Genomic DNA, 16049 nt, shown 5'->3' on the forward strand with positions numbered 1-16049 from the left:
ACACTTTAGATATAATCAATTTTTCATATCATAAGCTTCTGAAGCAAAGTTGCGGTGAAATTCGTTTGAAATTCGACTCTCCAGGCGAGCCATAAGGCCCGCGGGCCTATTTCTTGATGTCATTTGTTAGCCCTCTATAGACTCAACAACTTTAGTTCGATATGTCTTTACAAAATATTTACCTGTAAAAAGTTATTGAGATCGACCGATATCGACAAAAAATCGACTCTACAGGCGAGCCATTAGGACCATAGGCCTATTTCTTGATATCAATCGATAGATCTCGATAAACTGAACAACTTTTGTTCAATATGTCCTTACAAAATATTTACCAGTTACAAGTTTTTGAAATCGACTGATATCGACAAAAATCGACTCTACAGGCGAGCCATAAGGCCCACAGACCCATTTTTTGATATTGATCGATAGGTTATGACACATTGAACAACTTTTGTTCAATAATGCTTTTCAAAAAATATGTTGTTTTCAAGATATGAGGCGTCAAATATTTACGATTTTGGCCCTTAAAATCTCTAATTACGTAACATATGACCTACTTTTTGATTTGATAAGATCAAGCTCGTTGAGATGAACATTTCCGCTTCTACAACTTATTATAAAATATTAATAGTTTCTGAGATATTCTCAAAAACATTTGGACCCTTCTGAACCCCGAATTTAAAGGGCCAGCCCGTTTTGCTTGATATCGTAAGAAAGGCCTTGTCATTTTAAACATTTTTTGCTCAACAAGTATTTAGAAATTCTTTACCGTTCTCGAGTTATCTCTACAAGAAATATTTAGGGGCCAAACTGTAGCTCCCTAACGGGGCCACATAGGGAAAAAACGAAATGTACATATTGTTTAGATTATCATTCTGAACAACTTTTGTTCAATAATGCTTTTCAAAATATTTGTCGTTTTCAAGATATGAGGTGTCAATTATTTATGATTTTGGCCCTTAAAATCCCTTATTACGTAACATATGACCTACTTTTTGATTTGAAAAGAACAAGCTCGTTTAGATGAACATTTCCGCTTCAATGACTTATTACAAAATATTAATAGTTTCTGAGATATTCTCATAAACCTTTGGACCCTTCTGGGCCCCTAATTTAAAGGGTCAGCCCCTTTTGCTAGATATCGTAAGAAAGGTCATGACATTTCAAACATTTTTTGTTCAACAAGTATTTAGAAATTCTTTACCGTTCTCGAGTTATTTCTAGAAGTAATTTTTAGGGGCCAAACTGTAGCTCCCTAACGGGGCCACATAGGGTAAAAACGAAATATGCATATTGTTCAGATCATCATTCGGAACAACTTTTGTTCTTTATTGCTTTTCAAAATATTTGTCGTTTTCGAGATACAAGGGGTAAAAAATTTATGGTTTTGGCCCTTAAAATCCCTTATTACGTAACATATGACCTAAATTTTTATATGAATAGATTTGGATTGTTGAGATGAACATTTTTTGTTCTTTGACTTATACCAAAATATTAACGATTTTTGAGATATTTGATCTAGATTTTGAGCCCTTCTAGATCCCTAATTTAAGGGACTAGCCCCTAAATCTTGATATTTTCGAAAAGATCTCGTAAATGTGCAGAACTTTTGTTCTACATGTCTTAACAAAATATTTGCAAGAAAAAAGATATTGGAGATCAAAGGTCAAAAATCGCCGAAATCGGCGAAAAATTTTGGCATCCATTTTTTCAGGTCCAGGCGAGCGTTTAGGCAAATCGCCTCCGGTAAAATCGAATCCCCCACAAATCTTCTAAAATGTTTACTCTATCTTGTGTAGAAATTTCAAGACTCTAGCTTCAAAACTAACGGAGGAGATGTGTGGACAACAAGGCCCTTCAAAAAGTCACTAAAAGAGAGATAACTCCTGACCGGAAGTGACGTCAAGCACGAAATTTTGCAAGCAAAGTCTCGTCACCAAAAGACATCTTTCCTGAAAATTTCGTGAAAATCGATCGAGAAATGGCTGAGAAAAACGCGTGTACTACCAAGGAAAATAATAATAACTAGAAGAGATCTCGTTGCGCACAACGAGTAGGTCTTCCGTCAAAATTCAAAAAAGCTGAGACATGACGGTAAAGCAAAATTCATGCACTAAGATTTCTAGTTACAGCATTTGACGAGAAAATTCTAGTAAGATGACTAGTATTCTGGCCAACAAAATCACAAATTACACAATATACGCCTTTAATTCTGGCAATAAGGAAATGAAGATGTAGATGAACACGTCCGCTTCTATGACTTATTACAAAATATTAATAGTTTCTGAGATATTCTCTTAAACCTTTGGACCCTTCTGGGCCCTTAATTTAAAGGGCCAGCCCCTTTTGCTTGATATCGTAAGAAAGGCCTTGTCATTTTAAACATTTTTTGTTCAACAAGTATTTAGAAATTCTTTACCGTTCTCGAGTTATCTCTACAAGAAATTTTTAGGGGCCGATCTGTAGCTCCCTAACGGGGCCACATACGGAAAAAACGAAATGTACATATTGTTTAGATCATCATTCTGAACAACTTTTGTTCAATAATGCTTTTCAAAAAATATGTCGTTTTCAAGATATGAGGCGTCAAATATTTACGATTTTGGCCCTTAAAATCTCTAATTACGTAACATATGACCTACTTTTTGATTTGATAAGATCAAGCTCGTTGAGATGAACATTTCCGCTTCTACAACTTATTATAAAATATTAATAGTTTCTGAGATATTCTCAAAAACATTTGGACCCTTCTGAACCCCTAATTTAAAGGGCCAGCCCGTTTTGCTTGATATCGTAAGAAAGGCCTTGTCATTTTAAACATTTTTTGCTCACAAGTATTTAGAAATTCTTTACCGTTCTCGAGTTATCTCTACAAGAAATTTTTAGGGGCCGATCTGTAGCTCCCTAACGGGGCCACATACGGAAAAAACGAAATGTACATATTGTTTAGATCATCATTCTGAACAACTTTTGTTCAATAATGCTTTTCAAAAAATATGTCGTTTTCAAGATATGAGGCGTCAAATATTTACGATTTTGGCCCTTAAAATCTCTAATTACGTAACATATGACCTACTTTTTGATTTGATAAGATCAAGCTCGTTGAGATGAACATTTCCGCTTCTACAACTTATTATAAAATATTAATAGTTTCTGAGATATTCTCAAAAACATTTGGACCCTTCTGAACCCCGAATTTAAAGGGCCAGCCCGTTTTGCTTGATATCGTAAGAAAGGCCATGTCATTTTAAACATTTTTTGCTCACAAGTATTTAGAAATTCTTTACCGTTCTCGAGTTATCTCTACAAGAAATATTTAGGGGCCAAACTGTAGCTCCCTAACGGGGCCACATAGGGAAAAAACGAAATGTACATTTTGTTTAGATTATCATTCTGAACAACTTTTGTTCAATAATGCTTTTCAAAATATTTGTCGTTTTCAAGATATGAGGCGTCAATTATTTATGATTTTGGCCCTTAAAATCCCTTATTACGTAACATATGACCTAAATTTTTATATGAATAGATTTGGATTGTTAAGATGAACATTTTTTGTTCTTTGACTTATACCAAAATATTAACGATTTTTGAGATATTTGATCTAGACTTTGAGCCCTTCTAGATCACTAATTTAAGAGGCTAGCCCCTAAACCTTGATATTTTCGAAAAGATCTCGTAAATGTGCAGAACTTTTGTTCTACATGTCTTAACAAAATATTTGCAAGAAAAAAGATATTGGAGATCAAAGGTCAAAAATCGCCGAAATCGGCGAAAAATTTTGGCATCCATTTTTTCAGGTCCAGGCGAGCGTTTAGGCAAATCGCCTCCGGTAAAATCGAATCCCCCACAAATCTTCTAAAATGTTTACTCTATCTTGTGTAGAAATTTCAAGACTCTAGCTTCAAATCTAACGGAGGAGATGTGTGGACAACAAGGCCCTTCAAAAAGTCACTAAAAGAGAGATAACTCCTGACCGGAAGTGACGTCAAGCACGAAATTTTGCAAGCAAAGTCTCGTCACCAAAAGACATCTTTCCTGAAAATTTCGTGAAAATCGATCGAGAAATGGCTGAGAAAAACGCGTGTACTACCAAGGAAAATAATAATAATAATGAAGAAGAAGAACGCGAACAATAATAGTAAGGTCTTCCGCAGGAGACGGAAGACCTTAATAATGAAGAAGAAGAACGCGAACAATAATAGTAAGGTCTTCCGCAGGAGACGGAAGACCTTAATAAGAAACAGAGTAAAAACAATATGTTCCCAAACTTTGTTTGGGGAACATAATAACCACCGATGGGAGGACATGACAGTAGTGGTTATTGATCATGACCCAAGTTGGTCAGATACCGAAAGAAAGCAGAAGGAAAAATTCTGGATGCACAGGTTGAAGTCATTCGAACCGCATGGTATCAACAGACCTATTGACTTCACCAGGATGAATACGGGCTAAACCCTTACGTTACTAGATTTTAAGCTTCATCTAGACCTACTCGTCTGATCATGTCCCTAACAGTGGTACTATGACCATTTTTGAACACATTTTTTCTTTTATACTCTGTTTAGAATCACCCCCCCCCCCTTTGAAAGAATCATCCCCCCCTTTGAATTACTTTGACCTTCATAACCGATTGCTTACATGAAAAACCCATTTATCAGTTTCCGTGATTCTATGTTTTTTGCACGTCTACCCTAGACATGATCAGTACGGGAATGTCTGATGTTGATTCAATTTCCTAGGCTGCTTATTCTTTGTTTTTGTTTGGAGTTGGTCCACTTTGTTTACTTATTCAAACTTGTTATTTACATTATCTTTCTCTCAAATAGTTGTCCATTTCTTATTTCATTTTTATAGTGTTCATTCATATATTTGACACATGAGTGTATCACCATGAGACGATGTGTCGGGTACCTTCATGACCTCTATATGACCTTGAACTTTGACCTCAAGGTCAAAATTGATTATAGAGTTTTGACATAGTCATACCATAAGACATGGGTGTATCACAATGAGACTATGTGTCATGTACATTCATGACCTTGACCTTTGATCTCAAGGTCAAAATTATAGGTTTCTGCCATGGATTTGTGTACATGACCGTCGGAATACTGGGCGGTCACCAAGCCGAATATATCTTCCATTTTCTTCTACAAAAGCATACCATATTTTTACACTCAGGAAAGAGGTAATATATACCTATTAACAACACCCTTTGGGAGATTGAGGTAAGCGGGGGATATTCTTGGTGAGAATTGCTCACAGTACCTCTTGTTAAGTCTATTTTTATCACTTCGTACATTTTGGATCAGCTCTTTTGGACGAATAAGGCATGTCCTAATTCGCTCCGCTTTTAACATTGATTGGCAAGCCTAAAACCAAAAAATTGTAGTCTGCGTTGTAAATACGTTTGTAGATTAGTATGGTTGTAGTGCTAGATGTATTTATATGTAGTTTTTTTTCCTGGTTGCTATTATTCTCTGTTGATATTGGCCACATTATGTAATTCTTTTCGTTTGTCCTGAAGAAAGGACTGGTCGTCCCAAAAAATTTGATAATCTGGTTGTTCGTGTCGTTGGTCATTTTAGTGCTTTGTATGTGTGTGTGTGTATATATATATATATATATATATATATAAGCACTGAAAAGGCCACGACACTGTTGGTTATTTAAAACTCGAATTTTCTACGCAACCCGCGTCTTTATCAAGAGACATATATTACATAAACAAATAACACGCAAAAACGACAAGTATCGATAAACTACATTGGTGACAAGAGTGATACACTGATGTACTGAGTGATAAAAATGGCCTTTTCAGTGCTTTTATAAATTTCTTTACTGGCCTTGTATCTTCTCAGATCCGACACTAAGAAAGTAGGGTGATGTTGGGTTTTTGTGCTTTTATATATATATATATAGATATAACTGAGTACTGATGTCTACATATAATACTAGAAATACGACCTATGACAGTGTATTCACTTGAAGAAGTATTGACTTTACCTATATCAATAACTATTTTGTATGTGTCTACTTTCGTTTTGTCACACACATACGGGTACTCAACGTCATGCGATACGATTTCCAAGTTGTGCATTGAGGGTGGACTGTTTACGCCATGAAAAATGGCAAATCTACAGATTCTTGGATGAATTTGCTTGATTCAGAATACAAACTTCACGAGATTTATCGCATTGTGGAAAACAAGTGATTCGAAGGATAAAAAAACCCCACAGACAATACTGTAAAGGTAAGTCTTATAACTTTTTACCAAGTTTTACTAGTTTACCTTGGCCGCCATTTCAAGGTACCTGACTACCAGGTATTTAAATCCAGTTACCACCATACAATTCTAAAGGTTTGCATATTTTACCGCATTATAACGTTAGGGGTGTTTTTATTTGTTTTGTTTTATATATATTTTATTTCATTTTATTTGTTTTTTGTTTTGTTTTTTGAAAAAAAAAATTGTATTGGTTTTCCTTTATAAAATGTTCTTTACTTCAGCTTAGAAATTTTTTCGCGACAAAAGTACCGTAATTTATTTAAATAATAAATATTCCAAGTTTTCTCTCCATGTATGATTTTACGAAATGCGTTTTCATTTTAATGAAATAAATAGAAATAAATAAATTCTATTTACAAGAGATGCTAGTATTTATCATTGAATTGAGAGTTTTTAAATTGACTTAAGTCAAATAAATCCAGCAAACATACATTGTATATCTTCAATAACATTAGTGTCTGTCCTCAAACCAAAGTGATTCAAATTCTAGTTCTTCGAAACTGGGCCTATATCGTATCTTATTTGTGGACTTCCCTCCCTTGCATAAGGTACACACTCAGAAGGGATGAAGAGCGTGTAGAGTTAGTGTTACAGAACGCCGTGTTTCAGTTTTATAAACAAGTTAAGTTTATTCATTGTGAGGGCCTAAGTCTATTTTAAAACATTACAGTGTTCCATGATTTGTTTGGTTTCATAAAATCTGAGTATGGTCTGCCAGAAACATATACTAGTATAACGTATATTATATATGTATCTGGGTCTGCACGTTCTAATGCATTATATGCAATAATGTGGGAGGGGTTTGTATTTGGGTGCTTGTCTAGGATTTCTGCGCGCTTAGCTTCGTACTAAAAATAAATATTTGGTTTCACGGCAACTTGTGGACTTTAATGTTCATATTTGCACTATGCGTTGATTCATTGAAAAGCTTGTCTGTGGTTTCCTCTGGAGTCAAGGGACTTGGTCCCTGTTATAAAAAAAAAAACAGTTTTCTGTCTTATATTCTCGTGTGGATGTACATAGTACAGTGTAAGTTAAAAAAAAATCACACTGCGAAAATCCATATTAGAAGTCGTAATCAGCCAGGTTCATTGTGTAGAAAACATGTGACCTGCAAGTCAATAGAGGTCGTATACTCCTTAAGGTATACCAAGTTTGATATTGATCGGACAAGACTTGATCTACAGACCGACCGACCCACAAAACAATATGCCCCTCTTTTTCAAGGGGGGGGGGGTAATAAAATTCATTATTGTATAAATAAGTTATCTTGCTTGCCAGATTTTTTCTCTCATAATTTCGGTAGAATTGTTTGGTAAATTAAATAAAGTGGTTGTACATAATCAAACAAAATATAAATGACTGAACTTCAAACACCGAGTACATGTACGTGGGTTCAAATGGCCACACGATTTGCATACATGTAATAAATAATGTACACCTAAAGGAGACCAACATTGTCAAGATGCCAACCTATCGAAGAGGGAATCCATAAATGATATACAAATTGTTATCCTGTATTTTCACAGGTCATATGTTATCATTTTATTGTGGTATACAAACACTGCAGAAGCACGCGTCCCTGATTGATAACACGTACAAGTGAAAGTGCAACTGGGGACAATGGGAGAACGTATGTAGTGTTCAGTATTATGTTGATTTTTATAGAATATCTTAATTATCAGTAGCCGATCGAGAAATTTCTGAACGGGGAGGGGTAAACAACGTGGGGCTGTTTGAGGCCCCCAGTGGATCTAGGACGAAACCCTGGTGAGGGGGAGGGGCTAGGAAATGCAACCCCTGAAACTACAAAGTTTTGATTAAATAAAACTTTAATATTTTGTTGTTGTTTTGGACATGAATTTTCTCTCTATAAATGGAATGATTTATTTTGATTATCATCACAAAATGATGCACTCAACAACTTCATTATGAGATGGCACTGACAACAAATTAATTTTGTGATATCGCTGACAACTTCATTATGTGATATCACTGACAACAACTTCATTATGGGATAGCACTGACAACAACTTCATTATGTGATAGCTCTGACAACAACTTCATTATGTGATATCACTGACAACAACCTCATTATGTGATAGCACTGACAACAACTTCATTATGTGATATCACTGACAACAACTTCATTATGTGATAGCACTGACAACAACTTCATTATGTGATAACGCTGACTAGACTTGTTGATATTAACGGTCACTTCTTTTGCGAACTTAGTTTTAAATTGATCTGTAATCAAATTGACAGAACTTATCAAAATTGTTATAGTCCTTGGAACCCGTTAATAAACCAAAAACTGCAAACACTTGTTCTCCGCCTTTGACGGCTCTTGTGTTTAAATTGAAGCTACCCCCCCCCCCCTCTTTTTTTTTTATTTTATAGAAAAAGGTTATACATGGACATACTTTTGAATGGTGCGTGTAGTTTTATTTAAACTTTGCTTTATGAAGTGTAAGAATTGTTTTGTGTACATACACACCTATTTCCAGTCTATTTTTCTCTATAAAGATCATTTTGAGAGTTTTACATGCTATTTGATTTTCAAAACAAAGCACCTTTTAGTGAAGAACAAATGTATTCAGGTTACCCTGAATGGTACTTTAGATTTTAAATGTATTCGTGTGCACCCGTTTTATACAGCATTAAAATATTAAATTGTATTAAGATAAGTAACAGAGAAAATCTCACCCCTATTACTTTATCATAACTTTTAAATTTGGCATCAGCCATTTACAGAAAGTCATGCTAGTATGAACATTCAATGTATGTTGACAAAAACTGTTTTAGCTATATGATCAGGGTGCACTTCTAATCACAAAAGCTAGATATCGTCATTTGGCCTTGAACGAATTTCCACAACACTCTAGCATGCAGTTACAGTGTGGTAATGGGATGTGTCTTAGTAACAGTGTCTGTAAGTTAAATTATCATCTCAAACCATAAAGTATATTTATATACATATATATTGTATTCTGATTTTTCACATCGGGTTCTTATTTAAAGTTGGATGAGAGTAGGGGTGGTGTTTGTTTGCACATGCATTTCATTTATCAGTTCTCTTAATCGATATTCGTAGTTCGCGCTGCAGTGGGAAAAATGCATTTGAAGATTGAATTTGAATTCATACCTGTCGACAGTATTACTTTATTTCATCTGTTTTGTCAAAAACATTATAGCAATACATGGTTACGTCACGGTCACGTGCCCAAGAAACGATATAGGTTAATGATTTCCACGAAAAGGAATGTAAAAATAGATTTATGACGGGGTGGATTTACAAACCCTTTATCAAACCCCACCAATATCATTTAATTTTCAGACCATAATTTCACGTCCATTGGCACCTAAACTGTAGAAGTTTTAGTAATGATTTACTTATATGTATATATTAGTTTTTTTTCTGTCTTGAAGAATTTAATACGAAGACGGTGATTTCCATACGGGGAAATTTTTGTTGGTTTACCCAACATGTCATAAGGTGCACGGAACAATGGATGTCTGTAACTTTGAAGCAATGTTTATGAATTTTGCGCATGTTCATAAAAATGTCATCCTGACCCTATTCATAGGGAAGTTATTATGTTGAATTTATCATACAATATAACAATGAAAGAAATGCGATCGTCCTACTTACGCATTAAGCTGTTCTAATTATATTAAAACGCGAACAGATAAACGTTCGGGAGGTCATTCTGGTACATGCCAAAACCCAGTGGGACGTTACAGTATGACTATGAAATCACAGATGCTTGGGTTAGGACCCCTCTGAATAAGCTACATGAGTTGATTTAATTTTATTGTTATTTGCTGAAAATATTTCTAATGCATGTCAACAACGTCTTGCATATCCCTTAAGTCCAAAATAATTCAAAATAACCCTATTAAAAAAATACCCTCACTGTTATAATAACCAGTGAGGGTATTTTTTAAAGGGGCTTATTTTGAATTATTTTGGACTTTATGGGTATGCAAGACGTTGTTGACATGCATTAGAAATATTTTCAACAACAAAAATAATTAAATCAACTCATGTAGCTTATTCGGAGGGGTGGGTGGGTCCTGAGCCCAAGCACCGGTGTATGAAACATGCCAGACAGTATTCGACCTAATGAAGGAATCTGGATCGGTATATTATGAAATGTGTATTTGTTTTTAATCTTGCAATTCTTTCAGCTTCTTTAACAAGTTCTATAAAACTTATGTATCAATTTTACGCAAAAACACATAACAATCTCTCCAATTTAAGCATCATTTACTTGTAGCTTATGTACAAGTGGATTTTACCCCCTTATACGTTCAATAACGATGAGATTTTCATCAGATGACAAATCCGCGGATTCCTGGGCTCTAGAAATTTATATTTTTAAATCTGTGAAATATTGATAGAAGAAATCCACTTTATGCATTTTGATTGTCTTCACACATTTTACATGTAGTAATAAAAGGTAATTAAAATTCTGAACTTTGATGTCGAATTCAATTTCTTGGAATATTTTTCTTTTACTTCTAGTGTGATCTACATAGTGCATTAGACTTGTTGATAAACAGCTAGTAATCATGTATCACTTTACTATTATTAGTACATCCCTTATCGTATTATAATCGTATTACCGTAAAGGAGAAGGTTTCTGGAGAGCCCGAATCTGCTGCCTAATCTTAATTGTGTATCTAATCTAGATGATGAAAGGTGAAGATGACGAACAGTGACCAATCTCATAACTCCTATAAACATTACAAAATAGTTAATAACGCAGGTTAAATGAATAGCTCGCAACCACGAATTTGTTCTAGCGCCTTTGGTGTACAAAGACATATACATGGATAAATTGGACATTGATCACAGCAGCTTAACATCACATGATTGTAATATCTAGCAATCTGATCAATATTGTGTTGGGATTTTTGAAAATAATTATTACTATAATTTGGAGATAATTTGCGAATTGTATTTGCTTTACTTCAAGTCTTGATGTGTAAATGACTTTAACTTTTGATGATTGATATTTAAATTATGACTTTTCGTCACACTCTGATTCAACGAACAAGATACTGTTTTAACAATGCTTTGAATGAGCGTCCCCATTCTCCAACTGCGCACAATAACATTAACAATCCGAACTTACGGAGATTGGGTTCTGTTTTTTTAACATATTTTATCAAACGATTTTTGAATTGTAACAAAATCACGATAAACAGATTGTGACGAGTGAAGGCATTCAGAAATATGATCATGATATCCTCTGCTTTTCATCACGTCATGCAATAATAAAAAGGGATCACGTGATCATATATTAGATAGCCGTGTAAGACCATAGTCCCCTCCGCATGTTGCTGTTCGGAATTGTCATGGAATCCCTGATTGCATCCTGGTTTGTTGACAATCACAGTAATGGCATACACGAAAACAATTTACGGAGAGCCTTTTTACGATCCTGTTGCCATTGTTAGGTTACTATGTGTAGAGAGACCCAGAGAGTCTTTCACAAACTGTACATACGCAATGAGGAACAGTTGGTAATGACCGAAATTTTTATTGGGTCAAACTTTCTAAGGATATTAAATGACATCATTTGTTAAGATTCGTGGTAGGAATCGGTGAATTACCGCCTTTTCTCTGCAGGATTTTCTCATTCAGTGATTCTTCACACTTGTGGATTTCTAATGAAAACTGATTACGTAGATAGTGACCTTATGGGCGAGAACAGTTCCTCTTCAGGTACCTTTGTTATAGTTCATGGGAGACATTGGTTTTTAGTGGTAATAGTAAGACCTTAAACTTCAGACGAAATTATATCCAGTATCTAGAAGCTCTATGCACCAGGTTTTGGTCTGTTACGCGAATTGCAAAATGTAACTAGAATGATAATTTCTTATGGTAGAATATACAATGTATGTACGGGAATTAATAATAAAATATGTTACTTGAACTTGAAACCAAATGAAAATAAACATTGCCTTTTTAGTGTTGATTTATGTATTATATTATGTAAATAAATGCTAAAATTTTGTTGATTTTTTTAAGGATACATGTATTTTATTTTGTGGTTTTGTTTAAAGTTTGTAAAAGACAATGCTGTTGTCTGTTTTACTTGATCATTCAACTCTCCTGTTTAAAGACAGCATTTTGCAAATTGTATGGTTATAACGATCAAAACAGATATAGCTTGTTATTGCGTTGAATGCTTTCTAATATGTTTGATATCAATTATCAGACACCCTAATTATGACTACGGATAACTCCGTTTACCTGATAAAAGCATGGGGCTCAGGATGGGTGTGACTGGTCAACAGGGGAAACTGACTCCTCTTGGGCACCTGGTCTCACCTCTGGTGTGTTCAGGGGTCCGTGTTTATCATACTCTCTAAATATGTACTATTGATGGGATTGATCACTGTTCGTTATCTTCATTTTTCCATCTTTCACATTCATAGATCGACAAGAAAAAATGTACCAATAGCAGTAAGGGGAGAAAGAAACAATCTTATTTTTTTATTTACTTTAGGAATGGCACAGAACTCGGATCTGCTGCCCCCTATACCCCTACGGTATATACCCTATGCGGCTTTGAATAAACTTGCAGAAACATTTGACTCGCCTGCTGTGGATGGGCAGCGGACACTAGAAGGTCTCGCAGAAGCTATCTTCAAATTGAGTGGCTACGAAATTCAAGTCGATCACCACACAGTATCGGTATGTTGAAACACACAATATAGTAATACCCAGACACCTTTTTCAAAGAAAATTCTAGAATAGTCGTCAATGATATCTTCTTGTTTCTTTTCAGAGATTAAGGGATCGTTGTAAATCTGGCGAAAGCCCAACTGTGAAATTCATTGATGACTTAGCCAAATTTAAACATGCCAATCTTCGGATTCTACAAATGGCAATTTGTTCCCTTGAAACCCGTGCGGACGATGTGTTGCCGAGAGCTTTGGGAGGTAAGTAATTATTGCTGGGGGAAAATTCCTGAAGATATTTTGCATCAGGTTTTATTACATACTACATTATGATATATTCAACATGTCTTTTTTTATACAGAAATTATGCGTAGACACAGAAATGAACAGAGTCCCAGGGTAGAAATACCGTCTGACAGATGTTCACAACATGCCTGCAGTTGTAATGATTGTTATTATCCCAATAACGGAGCTTCCCTAGCACACTCTGAATACAACATTCACAATGTACAATATCGACAGTCACACTGTGACAAACCAGACTGTGCTCATAATCACAGAGGCCAGCCCAAGTACAAACGCCAAACGTCATATCCGGTTCACAATAGTCCACGAACACCGTCTCGTAACAATTTTGGAAGCCACAGTGTCTCCCAGAATATCTCAACCTTAAGTAAGATTAAAAATGATGCGGAGAAAACACAAATTACTAGAGATTTTGAATCATATACACATACAATGGAACTGTTTAGAAACGACTTCGAACCCCCTGATGATTTTAATCCTTATCCTCCAAGTGGATCTGAAGGAGATGACGAAGAAGATCAGGAAACTAATCTTTCTTTAAGAGACACACAAAGTGAAACAATCAACAGACCGAGACTGAATGAGTCAACAAGGCGAGTGCATTCAATGCCTGATGGTCCAGCAAGTCCATGTCATGTTAACAATGATCCAACACGGAGACATTCTGATCCACAACCCAAGCAAAGAGGTCCCGCGCGAAAGGACTGTGAAAGTGATGGTGACATTCCCAATATTCCAGACGCTTGCACTTGCTACAGAACTCCAATTATTCGCATAGGTAACTAATATTGATATTGACCCTCTCTCTCTCTCTCTCTCTCTCTCTCTCTCTCTGTACATTTCATTGGATGACAATTGAGAAATGGTAATTAGTTGCATTTCTATCCTTCAGGGCCAAAGACAGTCTTTGTTTCCCTAGCGGATGATTCTAAACCTCACATCAAGGAGGTACTAACCATGTGTACCAAACTCCAAGAAAAAGGTTTTGAGGTTAAATGTGATATGATGGAGTCTTTATTTACGGAACAGAACATCAACGTGAACGAATGGCTGGACCAGTGCTTCAAAAAAGCCATCTTTGTGATATTTTGCATATCTCCCAAATATCACAAATACATTCGCGCTGACAACATTGCAGAAGCTCATGCAAGTGATAACAAATTCCACACGAGATACATTTTTGATAGAGCACGAAGTGAATTCATTCGAAATAACAGTTTGAACAGACGTTTTCTACCCGTCCTATTCCGGAACTCTGGCGCGGAACAAAAACATATTCCGGATTTCTTGGGATCAACATTAAGGTACGTGTTTCCGGAAACTTTCAACCATTTAACGACATTCATGCAGAGACATGGTAAAAATGAATAATTGTGGTGGTCCGTTTTCCGGAAGGCAATAAGGAGACTGATGCTTTGCCGAAATGTGTGTAAGAATTTAAGTGATTTGGTAGTTTTGATTTACATTATTGATGTAAATATTGTAAATACACATAGATATATATATATATATATATATATAAAAAAAAAATACCACAAAGCCGATTAAGTATACTCAACTAGTTCCATCAATTCTCCATGAATAAATAAAGGATATACTTCTAAAGAATAGCAGAAACTAGTCGAGGATACTCTCTCGGCTGTGTGATATTTCTATAATACCACTAATTGTGTAGATGTTTCTATACTTACGTATATTTCTGAAATATTTGTATTACATATACATGCATATTTGTAACAGCTGTGCAGTATAAGACAATATATATAGATATATTACCGTTATTGATTTTTAAAGTTTATAATACTTTAGATACATCTTATTCTATGTCTGAATTAACTTATTAAAATTCAGGAGTTTATGAATTTTTGGTTGTTATTTTATCATCATTCTAATGACTGTAACATATTTCATGTTTAATTCTGAAAGTCGGTAGTTTACTTTTGATACTAAAATCTCAAAAAGAAGAAAGCAATCCATAGACTCTCATAGGAGGCGGGTGTGTTTTAATCGGGGTGATTTATATATAAACGTTGCAGTGGAGTGTACAATTGTATATTGTAACACGGTATTTTAGACGTGTTTACAATGACAAAACACAGGTGAAGAGACACCTTTAAGTACAACTGTACCGGATTTAAATACGATATCTCTTTTGTGAAAATTTTAGGGAGATGAGAGGAATTTAACATGCCCTCTGACATTGTTTTGCTCACTTTGTGACAATGGATCAAATTACTTCTATGACAATAGGGAGGGTATCGGTGGAAGGCGTATCGTGCGAATTTCAAATTTTTATGTTCCTTTAGAATTATTCTCTCTCTCTCTCTCTCTCTCTCTCTCTCTCTCTCTCTCTCAAATACTGATTAATATTATTACATATATCTGTGCATGATTTACAATTTTACACTTTGGTCGAGTTCAATTTATTCTGTCAAAACCATATAGATGGTTCAAGAAGTTCATTTATAAAACATATATACATTGTGCATTGCAAATATGTGCGAACAAACAGTTTGTGAAATTAATTAAAATGCGTACAATGGACCACTGTTTGGTAAAGTTATTAAAGTTAACCTATGGGCCATTGACAGTCTTAAAAAAATTTAAACAACCGTGGTTAGTAAATTGAGCTCTCTAGTCTAAACTGTTTTAGGTTGCTTTGCATATTCAGTGACTTTAACCTTGGTTTTTCTCCGATTCCCTTGTAGATGCATTACATCACCTATTTTAAATGCATCTTTTTCAATCACACAACATA

General features: G+C 35.1%; 1 protein-coding gene across 4 annotated transcripts; it reads left to right on the forward strand.

The window, feature by feature from the left end:
- Positions 1-5891: 5891 nt before the first annotated feature.
- On the forward strand, positions 5892-15153 carry LOC125683025 (uncharacterized). Of its 4 annotated transcripts, none has more exons than XM_048923715.2 (6): positions 5892-6250; positions 7816-12023; positions 12811-12998; positions 13093-13246; positions 13347-14069; positions 14184-15153. In XM_048923715.2, the coding sequence occupies exons 2-6, from the start codon at positions 11969-11971 to the stop codon at positions 14660-14662; spliced, it is 1599 nt and encodes a 532-aa protein (XP_048779672.2). In that variant the 5' UTR covers positions 5892-6250; positions 7816-11968; the 3' UTR covers positions 14663-15153. The 4 variants fall into 4 exon arrangements, with proteins under 4 accessions (XP_048779672.2, XP_055998048.1, XP_055998049.1 ...); XM_056142073.1 differs by having other exon boundaries at positions 5893-6250; positions 7816-7919; XM_056142074.1 differs by having other exon boundaries at positions 5894-6250; positions 7816-11821.
- Positions 15154-16049: the final 896 nt, after the last annotated feature.

The sequence above is a fragment of the Ostrea edulis genome, chromosome 6 (genome assembly GCF_947568905.1).
Source record: "Ostrea edulis chromosome 6, xbOstEdul1.1, whole genome shotgun sequence".
In the NCBI taxonomy this organism is placed as follows: Eukaryota; Metazoa; Mollusca; class Bivalvia; order Ostreida; family Ostreidae; genus Ostrea; species Ostrea edulis.

Bases quoted from the DNA above. Each gene is read 5' to 3' on its own strand.
- LOC125683025 (XM_048923715.2), top strand. From the start codon at position 11,969: ATGAAAACTGATTACGTAGATAGTGACCTTATGGGCGAGAACAGTTCC. The intron at 12,024-12,810 runs GTACCTTTGTTA...TATTTACTTTAG, and splicing joins CGAGAACAGTTCCTCTTCAG to GAATGGCACAGAACTCGGAT. The intron at 12,999-13,092 runs GTATGTTGAAAC...GTTTCTTTTCAG, and splicing joins TCGATCACCACACAGTATCG to AGATTAAGGGATCGTTGTAA.